The sequence below is a fragment of the Felis catus genome, chromosome B4 (genome assembly GCF_018350175.1).
Source record: "Felis catus isolate Fca126 chromosome B4, F.catus_Fca126_mat1.0, whole genome shotgun sequence".
Taxonomy (NCBI): Eukaryota; Metazoa; Chordata; class Mammalia; order Carnivora; family Felidae; genus Felis; species Felis catus.
In genome coordinates, this window is record NC_058374.1 from 19,186,280 (window position 1) to 19,204,971 (window position 18,692).

The 18,692-nt window shown below is 38.0% G+C and overlaps 1 protein-coding gene across 2 annotated transcripts in view; it reads left to right on the forward strand.

Annotated features, from left to right (window-relative positions):
• The window catches only part of PLXDC2 (plexin domain containing 2), a 448,003-nt gene that overhangs the window by 221,949 nt on the left and 207,362 nt on the right, over window positions 1-18,692 (forward strand). For both annotated transcript variants that reach the window (XM_003988142.6, XM_019834014.2), the window contains exon 3: window positions 6,595-6,741. In XM_003988142.6, the coding sequence (XP_003988191.2) occupies window positions 6,595-6,741 (147 nt within the window). The remainder of the gene's footprint in view (window positions 1-6,594; window positions 6,742-18,692) is intronic.

Consider the following 18,692-nt stretch of genomic DNA (forward strand, 5'->3'; position numbering starts at 1 on the left):
GTGGAGATGGCATCCCCCAGTGCCTCTATCTCCAGGGAGAGAGAGTTTCACCTGCCCACCTACTACAGCAGCTGCCTTGGCTTATTTAGTCAGTCAGTCATTCCACCTATTACAGCAGGTGTATGTATGTATGAAGTTATATTTTTGCAGCAGATGCTTTTAGATTAGCAAATGAATTTCACATATAGTCCAGGTGCTTTCCAAATTGTTTTTATTTTTTTTTTTTTCCTAGTCAGTCTGGAGGCAAGTGAGACTTAACTCAAACCTTTTAAAAAGGGAATCTCAGTTTCCTATAGCACTTTGGGTCCCTTGGACATCAGCACTCTTGGTTCTCAAGCCAGATATTTTAGGGGCTCATTTCTCTGGTGCCGATCGCAGGGGGGTCTGGGCGCCTAATGTGGGTCACCAACTCCTTGCTCCTCTAGGACAGGCGCCCTGCAGGTGAGACCTTTCCCTATTGTGTGTCCTCATACCCGGGGTGGGATTTTGGTGAGACCACGTCTCTACTTCTCCAGCCCATCTCAATGTGGTATTTTATCCTTTATTGCAGAAAAGCAGCTCACCTAGTTTGCAGATCTTTTTCAGAGGGAAATGATTCATATGTTGTAGATTGGGGTGTCCCCTAGAGAGGTGAGTAAGGGATCTCCCTACACCGCCATTTGTGCAAGTCCCTGCTGCCCTCACCAGGAAATTTCTTAATATTCAAAATTCTATTGTATCTTTTCTTGGGACATGATATATAGATTCAAGTCTTCGTTACCTCAGAATAATTGTTCTCCTAATACATGAAAAAAAAAACTTTTCGGGCGCCTGGGTGGCTCAGTCAGTTTAGCGTCCGACTCTGCCTCAGGTCATGATCTCACGGTTGGTGAGTTCAAGCCCTGTGTCAGGCTCTCTGCTGTCAACACAGAGTCCACTTCAGATCCGCTGTACCAAAAATAAATAAACATGAAAATAAATAAATAAAATACGTTTCTATGTCTTTACATGTATGTGTGTGTGTGTATATATATGTAATGTATGTATGTATCATATATATAATCTTTTTCTATCGTTTATACGATGTATCATAGATACTTATTTTCTTCGTCCTTTCCATTTCATTTGTGTGCACGTCTCAAGACTGTTTTCTATGTCCCAAATAGGAATTTAGTCATGTGTATTCCGTTCTTATTGCAGCTAATAAATTCATCTCCATAATTATTTCCCTGAGTGCTATCAGCTCACTGTTTTTCTTATTTTATTATTGTACCATATTCTTTTAGCTTCTTGTATGAACATTAATTTTTTAGATCCTAGAGAACTATATTTTAACTCTGGTTTTAAGGAATGTAATATACACAAGTAATATTTTAAAATGCTACTTTTAAACCTTTATAAGCATTATGTCGTCCTTGAGAACTCATGTTATGTGACAAGGTAATATATTTGCTATATATTAACACTTGGTAAGAACCATTCAAATTATATTCCTTTATTCATTATGAAACAGTCTTTGGGAGGCAACCAATTGATTTGATGCTAAATACCTAAGAACTTTGATTATATATTTCAAGTGACTAGCACAGTGATGTTCATACAATCTATTCCTTTTTTTAAAGTTCTCAGTGGAATAAATTTAGAATTCAAATGCTATTACTTCATAAGACAGGGTGAGGCACCCATAAAAATTATCCATCATAAAACCAACGTAACATCAATAATAGAAGAGAAGACAACATTTGGGTTAGAATTGTGTAAGCTGATGGATGCAGAATGGTTAGGTACAGACATGATGATTTTTCCCTCTGTATTTTTCGTGTTTGTCCTTTGTTTACGGCTGCACATTTGCAGGCATATTTGAGAAACATGGATTTATAGGATTTATAGCTACCTACTGTGCCATCCACTTTCAGTAACAGTTGGTTTCCTAAATGAATTGGCAAGTGGGCATATCACAGTAGTGTTTTGTTTTATTTTCTATGGTGTTAGTATAGTTTGCTTTCGAGCAGAAAAGGGAAATCTTTGTGCCTGAAGTGGCTTTTGACAACTCTTTAAGTACCATTACTCCTATAAAGGACAAGATGCGGTTTGAATAATTTAGTAGTGCTAAAATGTCACATTTTTAGAACATCTATTTTATGGCTTTCCTTGAAAAATCGAGCCAAACACCTCTCCCTGGAATTTATAAACTCGTGCCTCTAAATTCCTAGGTAAACCATAAATTGTCTTCCTCTTTGAATGAAAGTTGCCATGACAACTTGGCAAGCATGGGCTATAGAAGTCTAACATCAAACTCTAGTCTTTAGTTTTTCAGTACTTTCAAAGATGTGATATTATCTTGAGAAGCTCTGGTTTAAGTACAAATGAACATTATTTTCAGTTAGACATATCAGTGATTGTAATTAGACAAAAATCATGTATATTTTTGCAGATAATCCATTATTTAAGTATAATGATATCCTTTACCTTATAAGACTATTTCTTGATTAACTATAGAGATTTAGGAGTTAAGGGAAATACCAAAATCATTTTAGATATGTTGATTGCAACAATTATATTGAGCTCAAAACTGAAAGTATGTAATTTTAAAGAGAATATTTGGTATTTATATGGTAATATGGTAATTTGGCTGCATGATAGACTCTGTTACATCATTCACCTAAAGATCACATCTCTGTGTTGCTAAACTCTTTACAATAATACAAAAAATAGGGAGAAAAATTGAAAGTTTTATTTGAACTTATTGTTTTTTTCAAAACGCCCCTTATATGTGATTCATGGAAAAATTAAATGAATCATTATCATTTGTAGTTCAGACTCGATGATTTCTGGCAGTTTAGGTACAAGTTTCCACTCCTACTTTATAATTAGCTAGAATACCAGAATTGAATACATGTTTGTTATCAAGATCTATAAATCTGTAGATGAGACTGCCTTATTCAATGTTGTGTAAGTCTCTTGAAAGTTACCAAAACATGTTTGTCAGTTAGGATTCTTTTGGTTGACAATAATCCAACTCAAGGTGGTTTTTTTTGATGTTTGTTTATTTAATTGTTTATTTTAAATTCAAGTTAGTTAACATACAGTGTTGTTTTAGCTTCAGTAGAACCCAGTAATTCATCTCTTACATGTGACACCCAGTGAGCAATCTAGCAAGTGCCCTCCTTAATGCCCTTTACCCATTTAACCCATTCCCCCACCAGCTCTCTTCCAGCAACCCTAAGTTTGTTCTCTGTATTTAAGAGTCTATGGTTTCCCTCCCTCTCTGTTTTTATCTTATTTTTCCTTCCCTTCCCCTATGTTCATCTGTTGTGTTTCTCATATTCCACATATGAGTGAAATCATATGATACCTGTCTTTCTCTGACTTCTTTCACTTAGCATAATACCCTGCAGTTCCATCCATGTTGTTGCAAATGGCAAGATTTCATTCTTTTTCATCACTGAGTGGTATTCTATTATGTATATATACCACATCTTCTTTATCCATTCATCAGTTGATAGACATTTGGGCTCTATCCATAATTTGGCTGTTGTTGATAGCACTGCTATAAACATTGGGGTGCATGTGTCCCTATGATTCAGCATTTCTGTGTCCTTTGGATAAATTCCTAATAGTGCAATTGCTGGGTCTTAGGGTGGTTTTATTTAATATTTTGAGGAACCTCCATATTGTTACCCAGAGTGGCTACACCAGTTTGCATTCCCACCAACAGTGCAAAAGGGTTCTCCTTTCTCCACATCCTCACCAATATCTGTTGTCTCCTGAGTTGTTCGTTTTAGCCATTCTGACAGGTGTAATGTATCTCATCGTGGTTTTGATTTGCATTTCCCTAATGATAAGTGATGTCGAGCATCTTTTCATGTGTCTGTTAGCCATCTGGATGTTAGCCTTAAATAGACACTTTTTCTTTAGAAAAAGTGTCTATTTAAGGGGATTTGACAATTAAAAAATTTAATGGTTCAGCTAAGTGTACAAGCCCAGAATGCGCTAGATACACTTGATCTGGCTTCTTTTCTTTCCTTTCCTTCTCTCTTCTCTTCTCTTCTCTTCTCTTCTCTTCTCTTCTCATCCCTTCCCTTTTCTTTTCTTTTCTTTTCTTTTCTTTTCTTTTTTCTTTTTTTTTATTTTTTTCAGAGATAATGGCTCTGTTTCTATCCATGTTTGCTTTGCCTTCAGGCAGGGTTTCTTCATGGTAGCAAATGGTGGCACAGTAGTCGCACGTCTCATACCTACATATCTCAGCAATCACAATAAGGGCAGTTATCTCCTCTTTACCTAAATTCCTACATGTCTCATGAATTGGTTCCTTTTAGGTTGTGTGCTTCTGGTGCCCCCCAGCTACTGTGGCCAGTAACAATGACAGGGGCAGAATGGCTTGTGCCCAATGTCATGGAGGGTACCCGCCACAAAGCTTCTGGTAGTGAAGCACCAGACAGTAGGAAGGAGTTCTACATGTGACGAAGACACAACCAAATGCCGTTACCTCCTAGAACCCAGGCAGTCGGTGTCATAATGTTCTGGAAAGGAGTGCTAGAAAACCACTAGGATATGAAATCTCTCTTGGGCTGCATGAAATCTTATTCATGCTTCTTTCTTTGTATCTCCTTTTTTTCCTCCTTTCTCTAAAGAACTTTTTTTATCTTTCATCAGGGTTGCACCCATAATTCGTATCTGATACCCAGAGTTCAATTGGAGGTTGGACGTTTACCTAGTACTTTTTCTTTTATCTTACTGTTAACTTTTAATCACTGTTATCAAGATTTATATCTAAGGTCATATTTTTTCTTTTGGTCATGGGACAAAATCTATTTAGAATGCTGCATAGAAAATTCCTTTCCTTTATGTAGTCAGTGTTATATATTTCTAGCCTGATGAATTGAAAGGTACATGGAATTGTTTTCACTAGATTTCAAGAATAATCGTATTTTATTCAATTAGCACTTCAGTAACAAATGCATTAGACAAAATTCACATTCTAAACTTTATGATTCAAATCACATACACTGTATTTGGCAAACATTATTCTTACATTCCTACATACATTCTTACAAACATTATCCTTACATTCGTACAAACATTCATCAGACATGAATGTTTTTAAATTTATTTTACCTAGCAGACTCCTCAAATTGATAAGCATAATTATATTTTATGTTTAGAAAAAATTAACTGCAGCCCAAGTTAGTCGAGAATCATATGATTTTTCTGGGTTTTCCTCAGTAAAATTGCCTTTTAAAACATGTAAATCTCTTCATTCAGTGAGAGCACAAAAATTAAAGCTTTTGTGACAGGCACCATTGTGATAATCAATAGTGAGAATTCAAATAAAAGTAGAATTTAATAACCCAAATTATAGGGGAAAAATGTATTATTTCCATTTCTGGGATCATTAACTGAAAGCAGGTCTTCATATAAAGACCTAGTTTTAAAGAAGAGAAGTTTGGGTTTGTTGTCACTCAATAGTAATTATAGTTCAGGTTTTCAGTAAATAGCTCCAAAAGTGACATGTTGTTTGGGCAGCAATTAGATCCCTAGAATTACTGTGGTAAAAAGACTATTGTAAACAGAGTGTGTATTTTCCTCTGTGTTTTATTTATTTAACAATTTCCTCTAAAGAGGTTTATTTGTTTTTAAATCTAATTCACTTCGCTTAGAGGTTATTTAACTCCTCTGGCTATTTTGAAGAATAGTAATATTTCTAGTTGCATAATATCATTTTTGTTTGATTTTTAAAGAATTTTAGGGACAGTATCTCTAGGGGTTTGTGGGTTTTTTCTCCTTGTGAGGGCTTTTTTGTTTCTTTTTAATGGAACTCTGTGTATAACTCTGGCAATTATATACATTGGGTATATAGTGACTTAAATGCTTTTTTTTTTTCCCAGCCTGATTGAGAGAGAATTTATATAGAACATTGTGTATGTTTAAAGTGTACATCCTGTTGATTTGGTGTACTATATACTGCAAAATGATTATACCATAGCATTAGCTAACACCTCCATCACATCACATAATTACCATTTATTTTTCGTGGTGAGAGATCTATTCTCTTAGCTACCTGCAAGTATATAATACAGTATTGTTAACTATAGTCACCATGCCGTGGATTACATCCCCAGAGCGTATTTGTCTTATAACTGGAAATTTGTACTCTTTAGCCAACCCCCCCCCACCCCACAGCCCCTGGTACCACCATTGTCCTCTGTTTTTCTATGAGTTCAGCTACTGTATTGTATTGTATTTTTATTTTATATCTATTTATTTAGAGAGCACAAAAACCTGTGTGAGTCCAGGGGAAGGTTGGTGGGAAGGGCGAGGGGGGCAGAAGAAGAGGGAGGGAGAGAATCTTAAGCAGGCCCCATGCCCAGTTTAGAGCCCCATGCAGGTCTGGATCTCACAACTGTGAGATCATGACCTAAGCTGAAATCAAGAGTCAGTCACTTAACTGACTAAGCCACTCAGGCACCCCGAGTTCACCTCTTTAAGATTCTGCATATATGTGAGAACAGACAGTATTTGTCTTTCTCTGTCTAGTTTCTTTCACTTGGCATAATTCTTCAAGTTTCTTCCATGCTATCTCTGTTCTTGATGTGCATTATTCTTTTATTACAGGAGGACACAGATCACAATTACTATATATCTCGGATATATGGTCCCTCCGATTCAGCCAGCCGGAATTTGTGGGTGAACATAGACCAGATGGAAAAAGACAAAGTGAAGATCCATGGAATTTTGTCCAATACTCACCGGCAAGCTGCGGTAAGTGCTTTGACATTTTGAGTTTCCTTTTCTCTGCTATGAAAAAATTTTTGCTTTAATTGGCATGTAAGTGTTGTTTGTTATGATCACTTTTTACTATTTAGTCCTGCAATTGCAATTTAGATTCATAATTGAATATAAGGTATTATAGAAAGTGAAAAAGAATTATTTTGAGAAGCCACTATCAATTTAACTATTAATTAATTAAATTAACCATTAATTTCTCTGGTAAGATAATGAATTGAATATTCAAAGTTGAGATTGCTCTTGGATGATTTTGTTTTCTTTTACTCTATGAATTTAGAGAGCATTTAAAAAATTGTTAATGTTTATTTTTGAGAGTGAGACAGAGACAGAGCATGAGTGTGGGAGGGGTAGAGAAAGAGGGAGACACAGAATCCGGACCAGACTCCAGGCTCCAAGCTGTCAGCACAGAGCCTGACACAGGGCTGGAACCCACGAACCATGAGATTATGACCTGAGCCGAAGTCGGCCGCTAAACCCATTCAGTCACCCAGGCCTCCCGAGAACATTTTTTAAAAAGTTACGTGAATTTGGCATCTGCCATTTTGCATGGGTTTATTAGTTTCTTGGTCTGAAAAAGATTTCACCAGAAACATTTATGATTCAGATAACCAAATTAGGTATCTCAGTGGAAAAGTTTGATATAAAGGGCAAAAAAATTAAATCTGGAAGTCTCTGAACATGTTTCAGCCTGAGTTTATCCTTTACCAGCGTTGGCTCCTTAAACAAGTAATGTAACTTGTAATGAGGTGTAGTTTCTGTATAGTGGGGATGACAGGATATCAATTCAGGCCTCACTTACCTTCCTTGGTCAGTGGTATCCTATTCTACGTGTCAGGCTGAATGCTTACATGGATTAGCTTTTCAATCTTCATAATAACCCTATGATTTAAATATGCTTGCCATCCAGGTATTGTGGATGAGAGAACCGAGTAAGGGAAAAATCAAATAAGCTGCCTAGAGGCTTCCAGCTACCACTAAGTGATGAAACTCAGCTGTTAGCCTAGGCAGCCAAGCCCACACTCACAATGCGTCTGTAAAGTATATCCCACTTGGTTCCAGCAGTTTTTGATAGTCATTTTTCTCATAAATACCTGATTAACATTTAGTGAAAAGTTATTTGGTTTTGCTATCACAGATAATACCAGTGATCTTACCATCAGTGAACTCATGTATTTTTCAGTTTGATATGACAAAGGGAAAACACAACTTTAACCTTTCAAATGTGATGACCATTACTGACTTAACGATACAACTAACAGACGGGGCACTTGGGTGGCTCAGTCATTTAAGCGTCCGACTTCAGCTCAGGTCATGATCTCACCGTTCGTGAGTTCGAGCCCCACATCGGGCTCTGTGCTGACAGCTCGGAGTCTGGAGCTTGCTTCAGATTTTGTGTCCCTCTCTCCTTCTGCTCCTCCCCTGCTGGTTCGTTCTCTCTCTCTCTCTCTCTCTCTCTCTCTCTCTCTCTCTCTCTCTCCTCTCAAAAATAAATAAACACTAAAGAAGACAGTTTCAAAAAGAAAGAGAGAGAACTAATGGAGAATGACTTTAGAGATATAAAGTGGCACTGATTTGATGGTTATATCAAAATTTGGGGCCCAAATCCTTCATTGTATATGTGTAGACTTTCCTATTTTAAGAGAACAACTGCTAACAGCTAAAATGGAATTAATTATAACTCACCATGAAATTATTCACTGAATTGTCAGTGTAGAGCACATGTGGTCTGAGGCTGAGAGGCAAGCAAAGTCCCCATCTCCGCTGATGATGAATTCCATCATCCCTTTTCTTTTCCATATTCAGGCAACCCCAGACAAAATGACAGATTCAGAAATGATTCCCTGTTGGGTTTAGAACAAGATTTTCAAAGAGAAAATGAGAAAGTTTTAGATTAGGACAATGTCTATCAGAAATTTCTTGCATTTGACAATCTGCTCACAATATTGCAGTACCTAATACGCTTTGTAAAAGTTCAAATGTTGGGTGCATCCAATTGAAGTTTCCATAAATTGGCCCAGTTCTGCTGTCAGCCACAACGGATGAAATCTCGAGGCAGACAAAGAAGGTCATCGGTTAAAGTGTTAGCGGAGTCCTGCTTACTCACTTTCCTTTGCTGTGCTCTCCCGAAAGTGCGGCTGCTCATGTGTCTTGTCTTGCCTTGAAGAATATTTTTTCTCGTTGGAGTAGGGTTCTCTTGGTTACCGTGTGACCTCAATTCTCTGATTAGTCTCAAGATAAATCATGATGCTGTAATGGTTCATTTTTCTTCCTGTTAGTGTGGGGGTGACACTTCGCTTTCGACACCAAGCACAAAATCGTGAGCTTCAGCTTGGAAACTTATCTGGTATTCCATGCTCAGATTTTTAAATATGTATCACTGGTAGCAACATTTATTATTTCAGCTCTGTCATTGTCACAGTCTGTTTGTTTGTTTTGGTTTTTAACAGGAATTTTAGGGGCGCCTGGGTGGCTTCATTGGTTAAGCATCTGACTTCAGCTCAGGTCATGATCTCGCGGCTTGTGAGTTCGAGCCCCATGTCAGGCTCTGTGTTGACAGCTCAGAGCCTGGAGCCTACTTCAGATTCTGTGCCTCCCTCCCTCTCTCCCTCTCCCTCTCTCTCTCGCAAAAATAAACATTAAAAAATTAAAAAGAAAACAACAAGAATTTTAGCTATCACCGAACATTTCTTAGAGTTAGAAATCGGTCCTGTACCCATTTTCCTGTCATTATCAACAGAACAAACACACACACACACACACACACACACACACACACACACACACACACCCCTAGGTCCACACTTCCCTTTACAATAGAATTGATAATATTTCTTAGCCTCCTTTTTCTTTCCTGGAAAAATTTGCCATATAGAGTCCTTCATTTAAGTAAGTCTTATGTCTAGGAACTTATAAATTTAGTTAATAGATTCCTTTTAAAAATATTTTTCTAGGGGCGCTTGGGTGGCTCAGTCGGTTAAGCGTCCGACTTCAGCTCAGGTCACGATCTCGCGGTCCGTGAGTTCGAGCCCCGCGTCGGGCTCTGGGCTGATGGCTCAGAGCCTGGAGCCTGCTTCCGATTCTGTGTCTCCCTCTCTCTCTGACCCTCCCCCGTTCATGCTCTGTCTCTCTCTGTCTCAAAAATAAATAAACTTAAGAAAAAAAAATTAAAAAAAAATATTTTTCTACATACGTTCTTGCTTTCTTAAGTGTGATGGTTAAGTATTAGTCTGAGATTTCCAAATTTTAAAGAGTGACTTGTGTTTAAAAATTTCCTCAGTTGGCCTCCCCACCTTTCCAATCTTGCCTGATTTGCTCCATTTCTATTATGCCTTCCTGGGGGTAGAATCAGGTTTGGGGGGATGATGACAGAATTGTAATGCTAAGGTAGTATTATCACCAAGGGGCTCAATACTGTCCATAAACATTCTCCCTCCTACCCCCACACCACCCAGGCACCAAAGTACAGCTACTGTCTCCCTTGATGTTACTGAGAGGCTTTAGCAGAAGGGGAAATGGCAAATGGGAAAGAACACATTCACTTTATTAATCAGGCTCGTTGATGTCATAATCTTCATGATCCTTGATGCAAAGCTCTCTGGTAATTTAGTTGGAAACAGGACTTAAATTTAAGCCCTAAGGGAAGAGGGAGATTCTCAAATCTTATCACCAAATAATGTAGTTTTCATGCCCAAGAGCATGCATTCTGTCAACAAATCAGACAAAAAAGAGAAAAGATATATGTGGCTAGGGGCATACTAAGGGCATTTGGCTAACTAACCCAGCTCTAGATAAGCAGGAGCTGAGTGAGAAAGCTAGAAGATTCGGTTTTCCTAAAGATGCACCTTCCCTCCTCCTTCCAGCTGCCTCAGAACTGTGCAGAGAAAGATAAAAAGCAGTGTCTGACTTGGAAGCATGATTTTTTAAAGAAATATTTTCCCTCCACCACCACCATTTATAAATGCAGTCTACACAGCATGTTGGAGTCTTCCATTAATATTCTAGTAAGAGGAAGAGAGTAGAATTGGAGTAGGAGTTTTCCCTGTTCTCCTATCCACAAAAATATCTTATAATTTCAGGGCAGAGGAAAACTTAGAAATCATTTACCTCACATGTCGAAACACACTGATTTCTTTTCCCTTCCCATACATGGGTCATGTGGAAGCCACACACATTAGTATTTATATTATGTATGTATGCTACAATTTGATTATAGTCTCCCCGTTATCCTTTTAGGTTTAAATAACATTTCTTAAATCATTATTGCAAAAAAAGCAGATGTTAAAACCTAGTTTTAACTTTGACAGATTAAAGGAAAGAGCATGTTTCCTTAGACAAAGGAAAGTGAAAAATTTGTATAAGTCCCTACCATATGGCATGCGACGAGCCAGACGCTTTATATTCAAATACTGGTACTTATTTGGATATTTTTGTCCTTTCTTCAAAGTCACCCAGTTGTCAGACTGCAGATCTAGAAGCTTCTGACTATAAACCTGGGAACAAGTCTGGATTTATTTCTTCTCCTCTGTGTGGACCTTCAAACTCCACAGTTTTGGTATTTTCTTCTATATTTCTATATCCATATTACTTAATATATTGCTTGGGCACAAAGTTTGATTCAATAGCCAGTCAAATTAAAACTATTTTGCTTTCTGAAACCACAGTTTATGAAATTCTGATTCACAGCTTCTAGAGAAGTACCACTGTCCTGGTGGGAGGAATCCAGTGTTAGAAGTCATGAAACCTTGGCTCCAAAACTCATTTTCTTGGTTTCTGGCCTCTCTGTGCCTCAATTTTATAACCTGGAAGAAAGGGGGAAAAAATGCCTGCCTTGACTATCCTCTAGTGCTATTTTGAGACTAAAAATGAAATGGATATGAAAGGACACTGAAAATATCAAATAAAAATGAGATTGTAAGGCAGTGCTATTTGAGAGTCTTTATTCTTTATAACAAAAAATAACCCCCAAATAAGTTAATTCCCAAGTGATCTCTAAGAGTCTCCGATAGACAGATATGTATCTATATATTTATATCTATATTGTAACCCCTCCCCTCTTTTTTTTTTTTTTTTTTTTTGGCCAAGAAGACACCAGTGTGCTTTTGGCCAGACATAAACACACTCTTAACTTAAAAAAAAAATATCTATATGTTGGTAGGAAGATTGATACTTTATATAAGAAACCCCAGCAACATGAAATGAAATTCTGTTCCCTCTCTATCATAATGCAGGTAAGGTTTTTTGTGAGATTTGTATGTTTTTTGATGTGGTCTTTTTTTTTTTTTTAATTTTAAAAATCGGGCTGTTCTTGGTGGAGATCCTCAGACTATATGAATATACACAGAAACCTTCATTTAAAAACTTAAGTCTTCTGGGGTTTGTTTGTTTGTTTTTTCCAAGAAAATAACATCATTTCAACTAACACCTCCATAGGTCTCCTGTTGGCATAATGCTGATGTTGACGGGCTAAATGTGAATGTCCATGGTGACAGCTTGGTTTCTGGCCTCTCTCTGCCTCGTTTTCTCATTCTGCACAATTTCTTTTTTTTCCTGTGCATCAGAAAATCTGTTGATAAGTGCTGATTTTTCTAAATGATTAACTCAAAAGTCTACTTAATTTGCTATCTAGATTAGGCTACTCTCTAGACTACACATTTTTGCCTCAGGTCTGTTCACACTAACAGTTAAGTTGTTTTTATTTATTTTCACTTTGGCTGCTTGAATACACTTGCTGCTCTAGTGTTTGAATTGCTCCGTTTCAGCCAAGACATTTACAGTTTATCAACTTGGCCTTATTTGCCTTTGTTCTTAGGATTTTCCTCTAGTTTAATAACAGACTAGGATGAGTTTTGCCTGCATGAGTCTTTCTAACTAAATTTTTAGGTTTAATTAGTTGATTTTACTATTATTATTATTATTCACTTAAGTCACTGATCTTTGAGACTAATTCACTCTGTCCTGAAGAAAGTATTATTTGAGGGCCCTTATGGAAAATAAGGGCATGGTGAGGTGCCTGGGTGGCCCAGACAGTTAAGTGTCAGACTCTTGATTTTGGCTCAGGTCATGATCTCATGGTTCATGGGATCGAGCCTGGTGTCTCCCTCTGTCCTGACAGCACAGATCCTGCTTGGGATTCTCTCTCCCCCTCTCTCTCTGCCTTTCCCCTGCTTGTGTGCACACATGCACGTGCTCTCTCTCTCTCTCTCTGAAAATAAACATTTTTTTAAAAACAGAAAATGAAGACATCTCTTTGTTCCATTCCGCAAAACTAACATGAGATTAGAGTAAATGAGTTCTGTTCCTCTGTATCCCAGGGAAATGAGCTGGTCCGCCTGCCTTAAAGCCAGTAAACAAATACATGTAAAGATCTATTCCTTCTCCTGCTGATGGTTGTAATGGTACAGATTAAGCATTCCTCACCTAATGTGCTGAGTTTAGTAAACTCCTTTTACTTATCTCATCATCTAAACAGATGTATAGTAGTGATTATTTAAGATACCCTTGAGACCCTTCCTGAATCTAGGAACCACCTCAGACATAGAAGCGATGTTGGAGAGTTTTAAGATAGTTTTATGAAGCCCACAGTGATCAGTTTTCATGTGTATAACAAGACTTCGTTTTCCAAATCAAGAACATTTTTTTTAATCACACATGATTTTATTCTATTTCAGTTCAATTTCATCTTATTTCTCCATATTATGTCTTTAGTGGACGGGCACCATTATTTCTATAAAGTTAGAGTCATAGGGGGTAACCTTAATTTCATCATCTGTTACCAATGATGGCTGTAAAATATTCTAGATAAAGGAATCTCTGCCCAGCTTTCAAAGTCACAAGTGAGGCAAACACTTGAGGCTTCTGTGAAATCTTAGAAGATTTCATTCACATTAGCCTTTTACAATCATAAAGCTATAAAAATGAGATCGCACAGCCATATCTCAGATGGAGTAAATAATTTCATTTACTCTTGTTTTCTAGATTCTCTTCTCCAACCTATTTTTGATCATCTTTTCTGAGATCTCTCCGTGAGTCCGTGAAGACTTAATAACAGTTAATTTTAGAAAAGTGACCACAAAACATATTCTCACCCTGAAGTTATAAAATGATAAAGCTTTCACATGACTCTTTTGCAGGGAAATATTTTGTAACACTGAAAACTTAGCAAAATGTAAATGGAATGGAATGCTCTTTAAGAGAGAACACAACTAAAAGCAAAGAGACTTAATTCTTGTGAAAAATCTTAAAGTACAGAAGATAAAAGATAAAAGACATTTTGGGATTGGGATTGCTTGGACAAGCTAGTATGTTAGTATCTTTTAAAAATGTTGGTTATACCAATTTTTGTTATCTTTCTTTTTGTCTATTTCTTCTTACCAAAATATAGCCTATTGCTTACTAGGGAAAATAGTCAAAATCTCACATGGTTTGTTCATAAATTATCATCCTGTTAGAACGCCTGCTGCGCCTGGGTTTCCAGCCTCAGAAAGCTGGTGTCTCTTTCTTTACTGGAGGTTGTCTGTTAAAATGCCAGTGGGACTAGAAGTGAACCACCTGTAGCCACTCTCAATTGGTGATGAATCGCCAGGAATTCCTTATTATGAAGCAGCTGCCTGAGAAAAAATGTCAAGTAAGCTTCACTGCTGATAAATGGGGCAAGAGTTAGCCACCGGAATCCTGATACCCTGCAGAGTAGGCTGTAGAGATTGGTAGGTTTTCCTATGGGAGCAGCTCTTAGAAGCTGCTTTGGGAGGGCATACATTTTTACACAGCTTTTGAAAAATCCAGAAGTTGCCAAATGTGACCAATTATTAAAAATTGGTGAGTCTGCATAAACAGTATGGAGGGTTTTTTGCATTATTTTTGTAACCTCAATTTGAAGTTATTTCCAAATAAAAACTTAAAAAAGAGAAATTAACCAAGAAAGATGAAACGTTAAAATTGAACTTGGCCTAAATTTCAATTTCACCCCGTCATCAAGTTTGGAATTAGTTACTCTCCTGATGAACTTGGCCTTCACTGAATTCCAGATCTGAACATATCAGTCAAAAAGCGGCTCGATACTGTGTTTACATATGCAGACTTAGAAACAGGCTACCTGGATTTGAGTCCTCCACCTTTGCGAACTACAACCTGGGTGACTTTGAGTGTGTTATTTGCTCTGCCATCACTTTTCTCATCTGTAAAATGGGAAGGATAATTATACCTACCTTCTCAGGTTGTCATTAGTATTACACGATTTAACATTTGTGCAATGCTTAACTCCGTGGCGTCCATTCCATTAATATTAACAATCGCCATGCAAACATTTAACTTTTTTAGTTATTTTCCACTGACGGGGAAGAAGGGAAGACAGTGTTTTTCCTGGCCTGCCCTGTTGGACGATCACCAGTCAAGGACTTAACAGAAGAGTGTCATTGCCCTCAGGTGTAGTGTGGCCACAAATCATTGCTTGGGTCCTGGCTAGTAGGTACCTCTGGGCTTCAACTCCTGAAATGGAAATTTCCAGGCCATGTAACTGTTACCAGGTGAAGTGAGACCATGTTATCCAGAATGAAGTCTGTATACCCTTTTAACACATTTCACACTTGCCAAACTTTCCTTACAGCAATGGTCTTAGTGTTTCAAAGACCGTGATGTGACATCGAGACTTGCTGTTCAAAGTGGGGTCCCTGGGGCAGTATCAGCAGCCCTGGGAGCTTGTTAGAAATGCAGAATTTCCACCCCTTTACCCCCAGACCTACAGAATCAGAATCTCTATTTTCTTTTTTAATTTGAGAGAGAGAGAGAGAGCGAGCATGGGAGCGCACACACTTAAAAGCAGAGTGGGACAGGGACAGAGAGAGAGAGAGAGAGAGAGAGAGAGAGAGAGAGAGAGAGAGAGGATCTTGTGCAGAGTCCAAGCTCAGCATGGACACGACATGGGGCTGCATCTCACAACCCTGAGACCATGACCTGAGCCAAAATCAAGAGTTGGACGCTCATCTGACTGAGCCACCCAGGCACCCCCAGAATCTGTATTTTAACGAGAACCCTCGGTGATTATCATGTACACTTCAGCGTGAGAAGCCTGGCAGAATCCACTGCCTTGCTTGTAGAATAGTGTGAAAAATCCAGAAGTGGCTTCTGGTTCTCACCCTCCACCCACCTACCCTCCAAAGGCTTCTTTATAAAACCCTGTTATTTTTTTCTCTGTGCCCTTCAACAGTGTTCCTCCACACCCGGCCGGAATAGTAAATATCCCCGCAAACTAATTTGAATAATTCTCAAAATGTGCAAATACAGGCAAGCAACTGTAAGCCACGTGTTTGCTGGAAACCATGAAATGGGAGAGGTCAAAAGATATGGTGATAGTTCACTTAACCCCAGTTCATCTGAACGAGTATCAGGTAACTGCACAATGATTGCATTTTGTTTCCTGGCATGTGAACGGTCCCGTGCAGCGCATCATTCAATGTGCAGGGTTAATTTTAAATTCTTGGTTCTGTTACCAAAAAAGTACTGGAGCAGTTAGAATTTCCAACTCAGAAAATCAATTCAATTGATGGGCTTTATTCCTAAAAGGAATAGCCCGGCTCTTGTCTGTATATTTACGTATTGATTAGCCCCTTCTCGTGAACATTGTGATCTTTTAATTAGGCTTCCAGTGTTTTTAGTCACTGGATTAACGACCCATGTCCCATCCACTCCTCCAAGGGTGTGAGAGTTGGTTAAAATTCCATTTTTATTAAAAAAAAAAATTCTCCGTGGGAGAAAAAAAAACATTGTGAGTTATACTGCCCACGGCAGCTACTTTATTTCTGAAATACACTCAGCTCACTTACGGTTTTGAAGCCAGATTTTCCTTTAGGGGATATCAAAGAAGTTTGTGTTGCTGTTGCATCCATGTATATCCCTCTCCGTTGCCCATTTCTTCCTTTCATGTTTGCTTTTTGTGGAAGCCTGTCCATTCACATGTTTCTGTTTCTATAGCTACATACGTGCATACGTATGGGGTCCTGTTTATACCACTCTCCTGTCCTTTAGTTTATATCACTCTCCTGTCCTTTAGTTTATATTACTTCTTATATTATTGTGCAAGGAGATCGATTTCAGTTAAATAGGTGAATAAACCAGTTAACAGCCAATTACCATTGAGAACTGTAAAAAAGAAAGCAAAGGTTCTGTAAGTTAGGAAAACTGGCCCCTGGATCCCTCCTTGGAGGGTAAGAAATGGATGCACCTAAACCCCAAATGTGCAAAAACAAAAACAAACAAAAACAAAAACAGTGGAGTCCAGGCTGTGCCCATCTGGTGAGAGGGCACCTGCATGGCTCCATCAGGCTTCAGTGGCTTGTGGCTCAGCGTGGCTCTGCCCAGCACTGCTCCGTCGTCCGGGCCCAGCACTTTCATCTGAGAAGACTATACCTTCTTCAGATTTTCTCTTTTTTTTTTTTTATGGCTTTGGCCTCATGCATCTGGGAGCCTTCTGACTATGTCTTATTATGACTACATTTTAAAGGAAATTATTGTCTACTAAGAACAAAAACATGAATGACTGACAGTATTAAGGGTCCCAGAGAGAAAACACAGTTATGGAAAGTCTGATAACAGGTAGGAAAAGAAGCACCTGCTATAAAAGAAGGGAGATAGTATGATACAGTGGTCAAAACTCAAGAGATGTGGAGTCAAACATTTGTGGATTGAAATTCTGGCTCTGTTACTTCTAGTAGTTTCAACTTATTACTTGTTTTTGTTTGTTTGTTTTTGTAAAGTTTCTTTTTAATTTCAGGCTTTTTTAATGGGGGGGTGCCTGGGTGGCTCAGTCGGTTAAGCTTCTGGCTTCGGCTCAGGTCATGATCTTGCGGTCTATGGGTTTGACCCCCACACTGGGCTCTGTGCTGACAGCTGGAGCTGAGCCAGCTCTGAGCCTGGAACCTGCTTTGGATTCTCTCTCCCTCTCTCTGTCCCTCACCCACTCATGCTCTCGCTCTCTCTCTCTCTCTCTCTCTCTCTCTCTCTCAAAAATAAATAAATATAAAAAAAAAAAACTTTCAAGAAATGTTGAAAAAGTTCCCATATAGCTTTCCTCAGTGTTAACACCTTATATGCTTATGGTACAATTGTTGATGACAAGAAGTTAACACGGCTACTGTACTCTTAACCAGTGTAAGGCTTCGTTCATATTGGTTAATTGTCCCAAACCATCCATTTTTCTTCTTCAGAATCCAGTCTACGACCTACATCGCGTGCATTTATCCAGTCTCCTAGCCTCTTTCAATCTATGACATTTCCTCAGTCTTTGTCATTCATGAACTTGATACTTTTAAAGGGTATTGGATAGTTATTTCATACAGTGTCGCTGATTTGGTGTTTGTCTGCTATTTCTTCTGTGTTTTAACACAGGTCTCTGTTTTCAGACCAAATTACTTTTTGTGGCATTACAGAAATGGCATTCTGTCTTTACTTGTGCATCGTATCAGAAGGTACATGATGTCACTATTCCTGGTTCTGGTGATGTTAACTATGATCACCTGCTTCAGGGGATGCCTTCTAGAATTTGCTCCTTCACTATAAAGTTACTGTGTTTCCTTTTATAATTATCAAATATCTTTCTTCAAGATACTTCCTGACTATGCAAGTTTCCTGTTTCTTATCTTACTTTCGCCTTCTAATGTTAGCATTCATACTTGCTAAATATAGGCAAAAATACTTAGCATAACGTCTAATATATTAAATGCTAACTGCATTTTCCTACCAACAGTAAATATAGTAGTTATGATTATTTCAATATAACAGAAATGAGGGCATCATAACATTGCTCAGAAACATATTATTGAATTGTGGTATAATTCTATTAGTAAAGCAATTTGCCTTCATTGATGTTAAACACAACACATATTACGTCACTTCCAACTATTAGGAATCAAATAAGGAGCTATTTTTCTTTT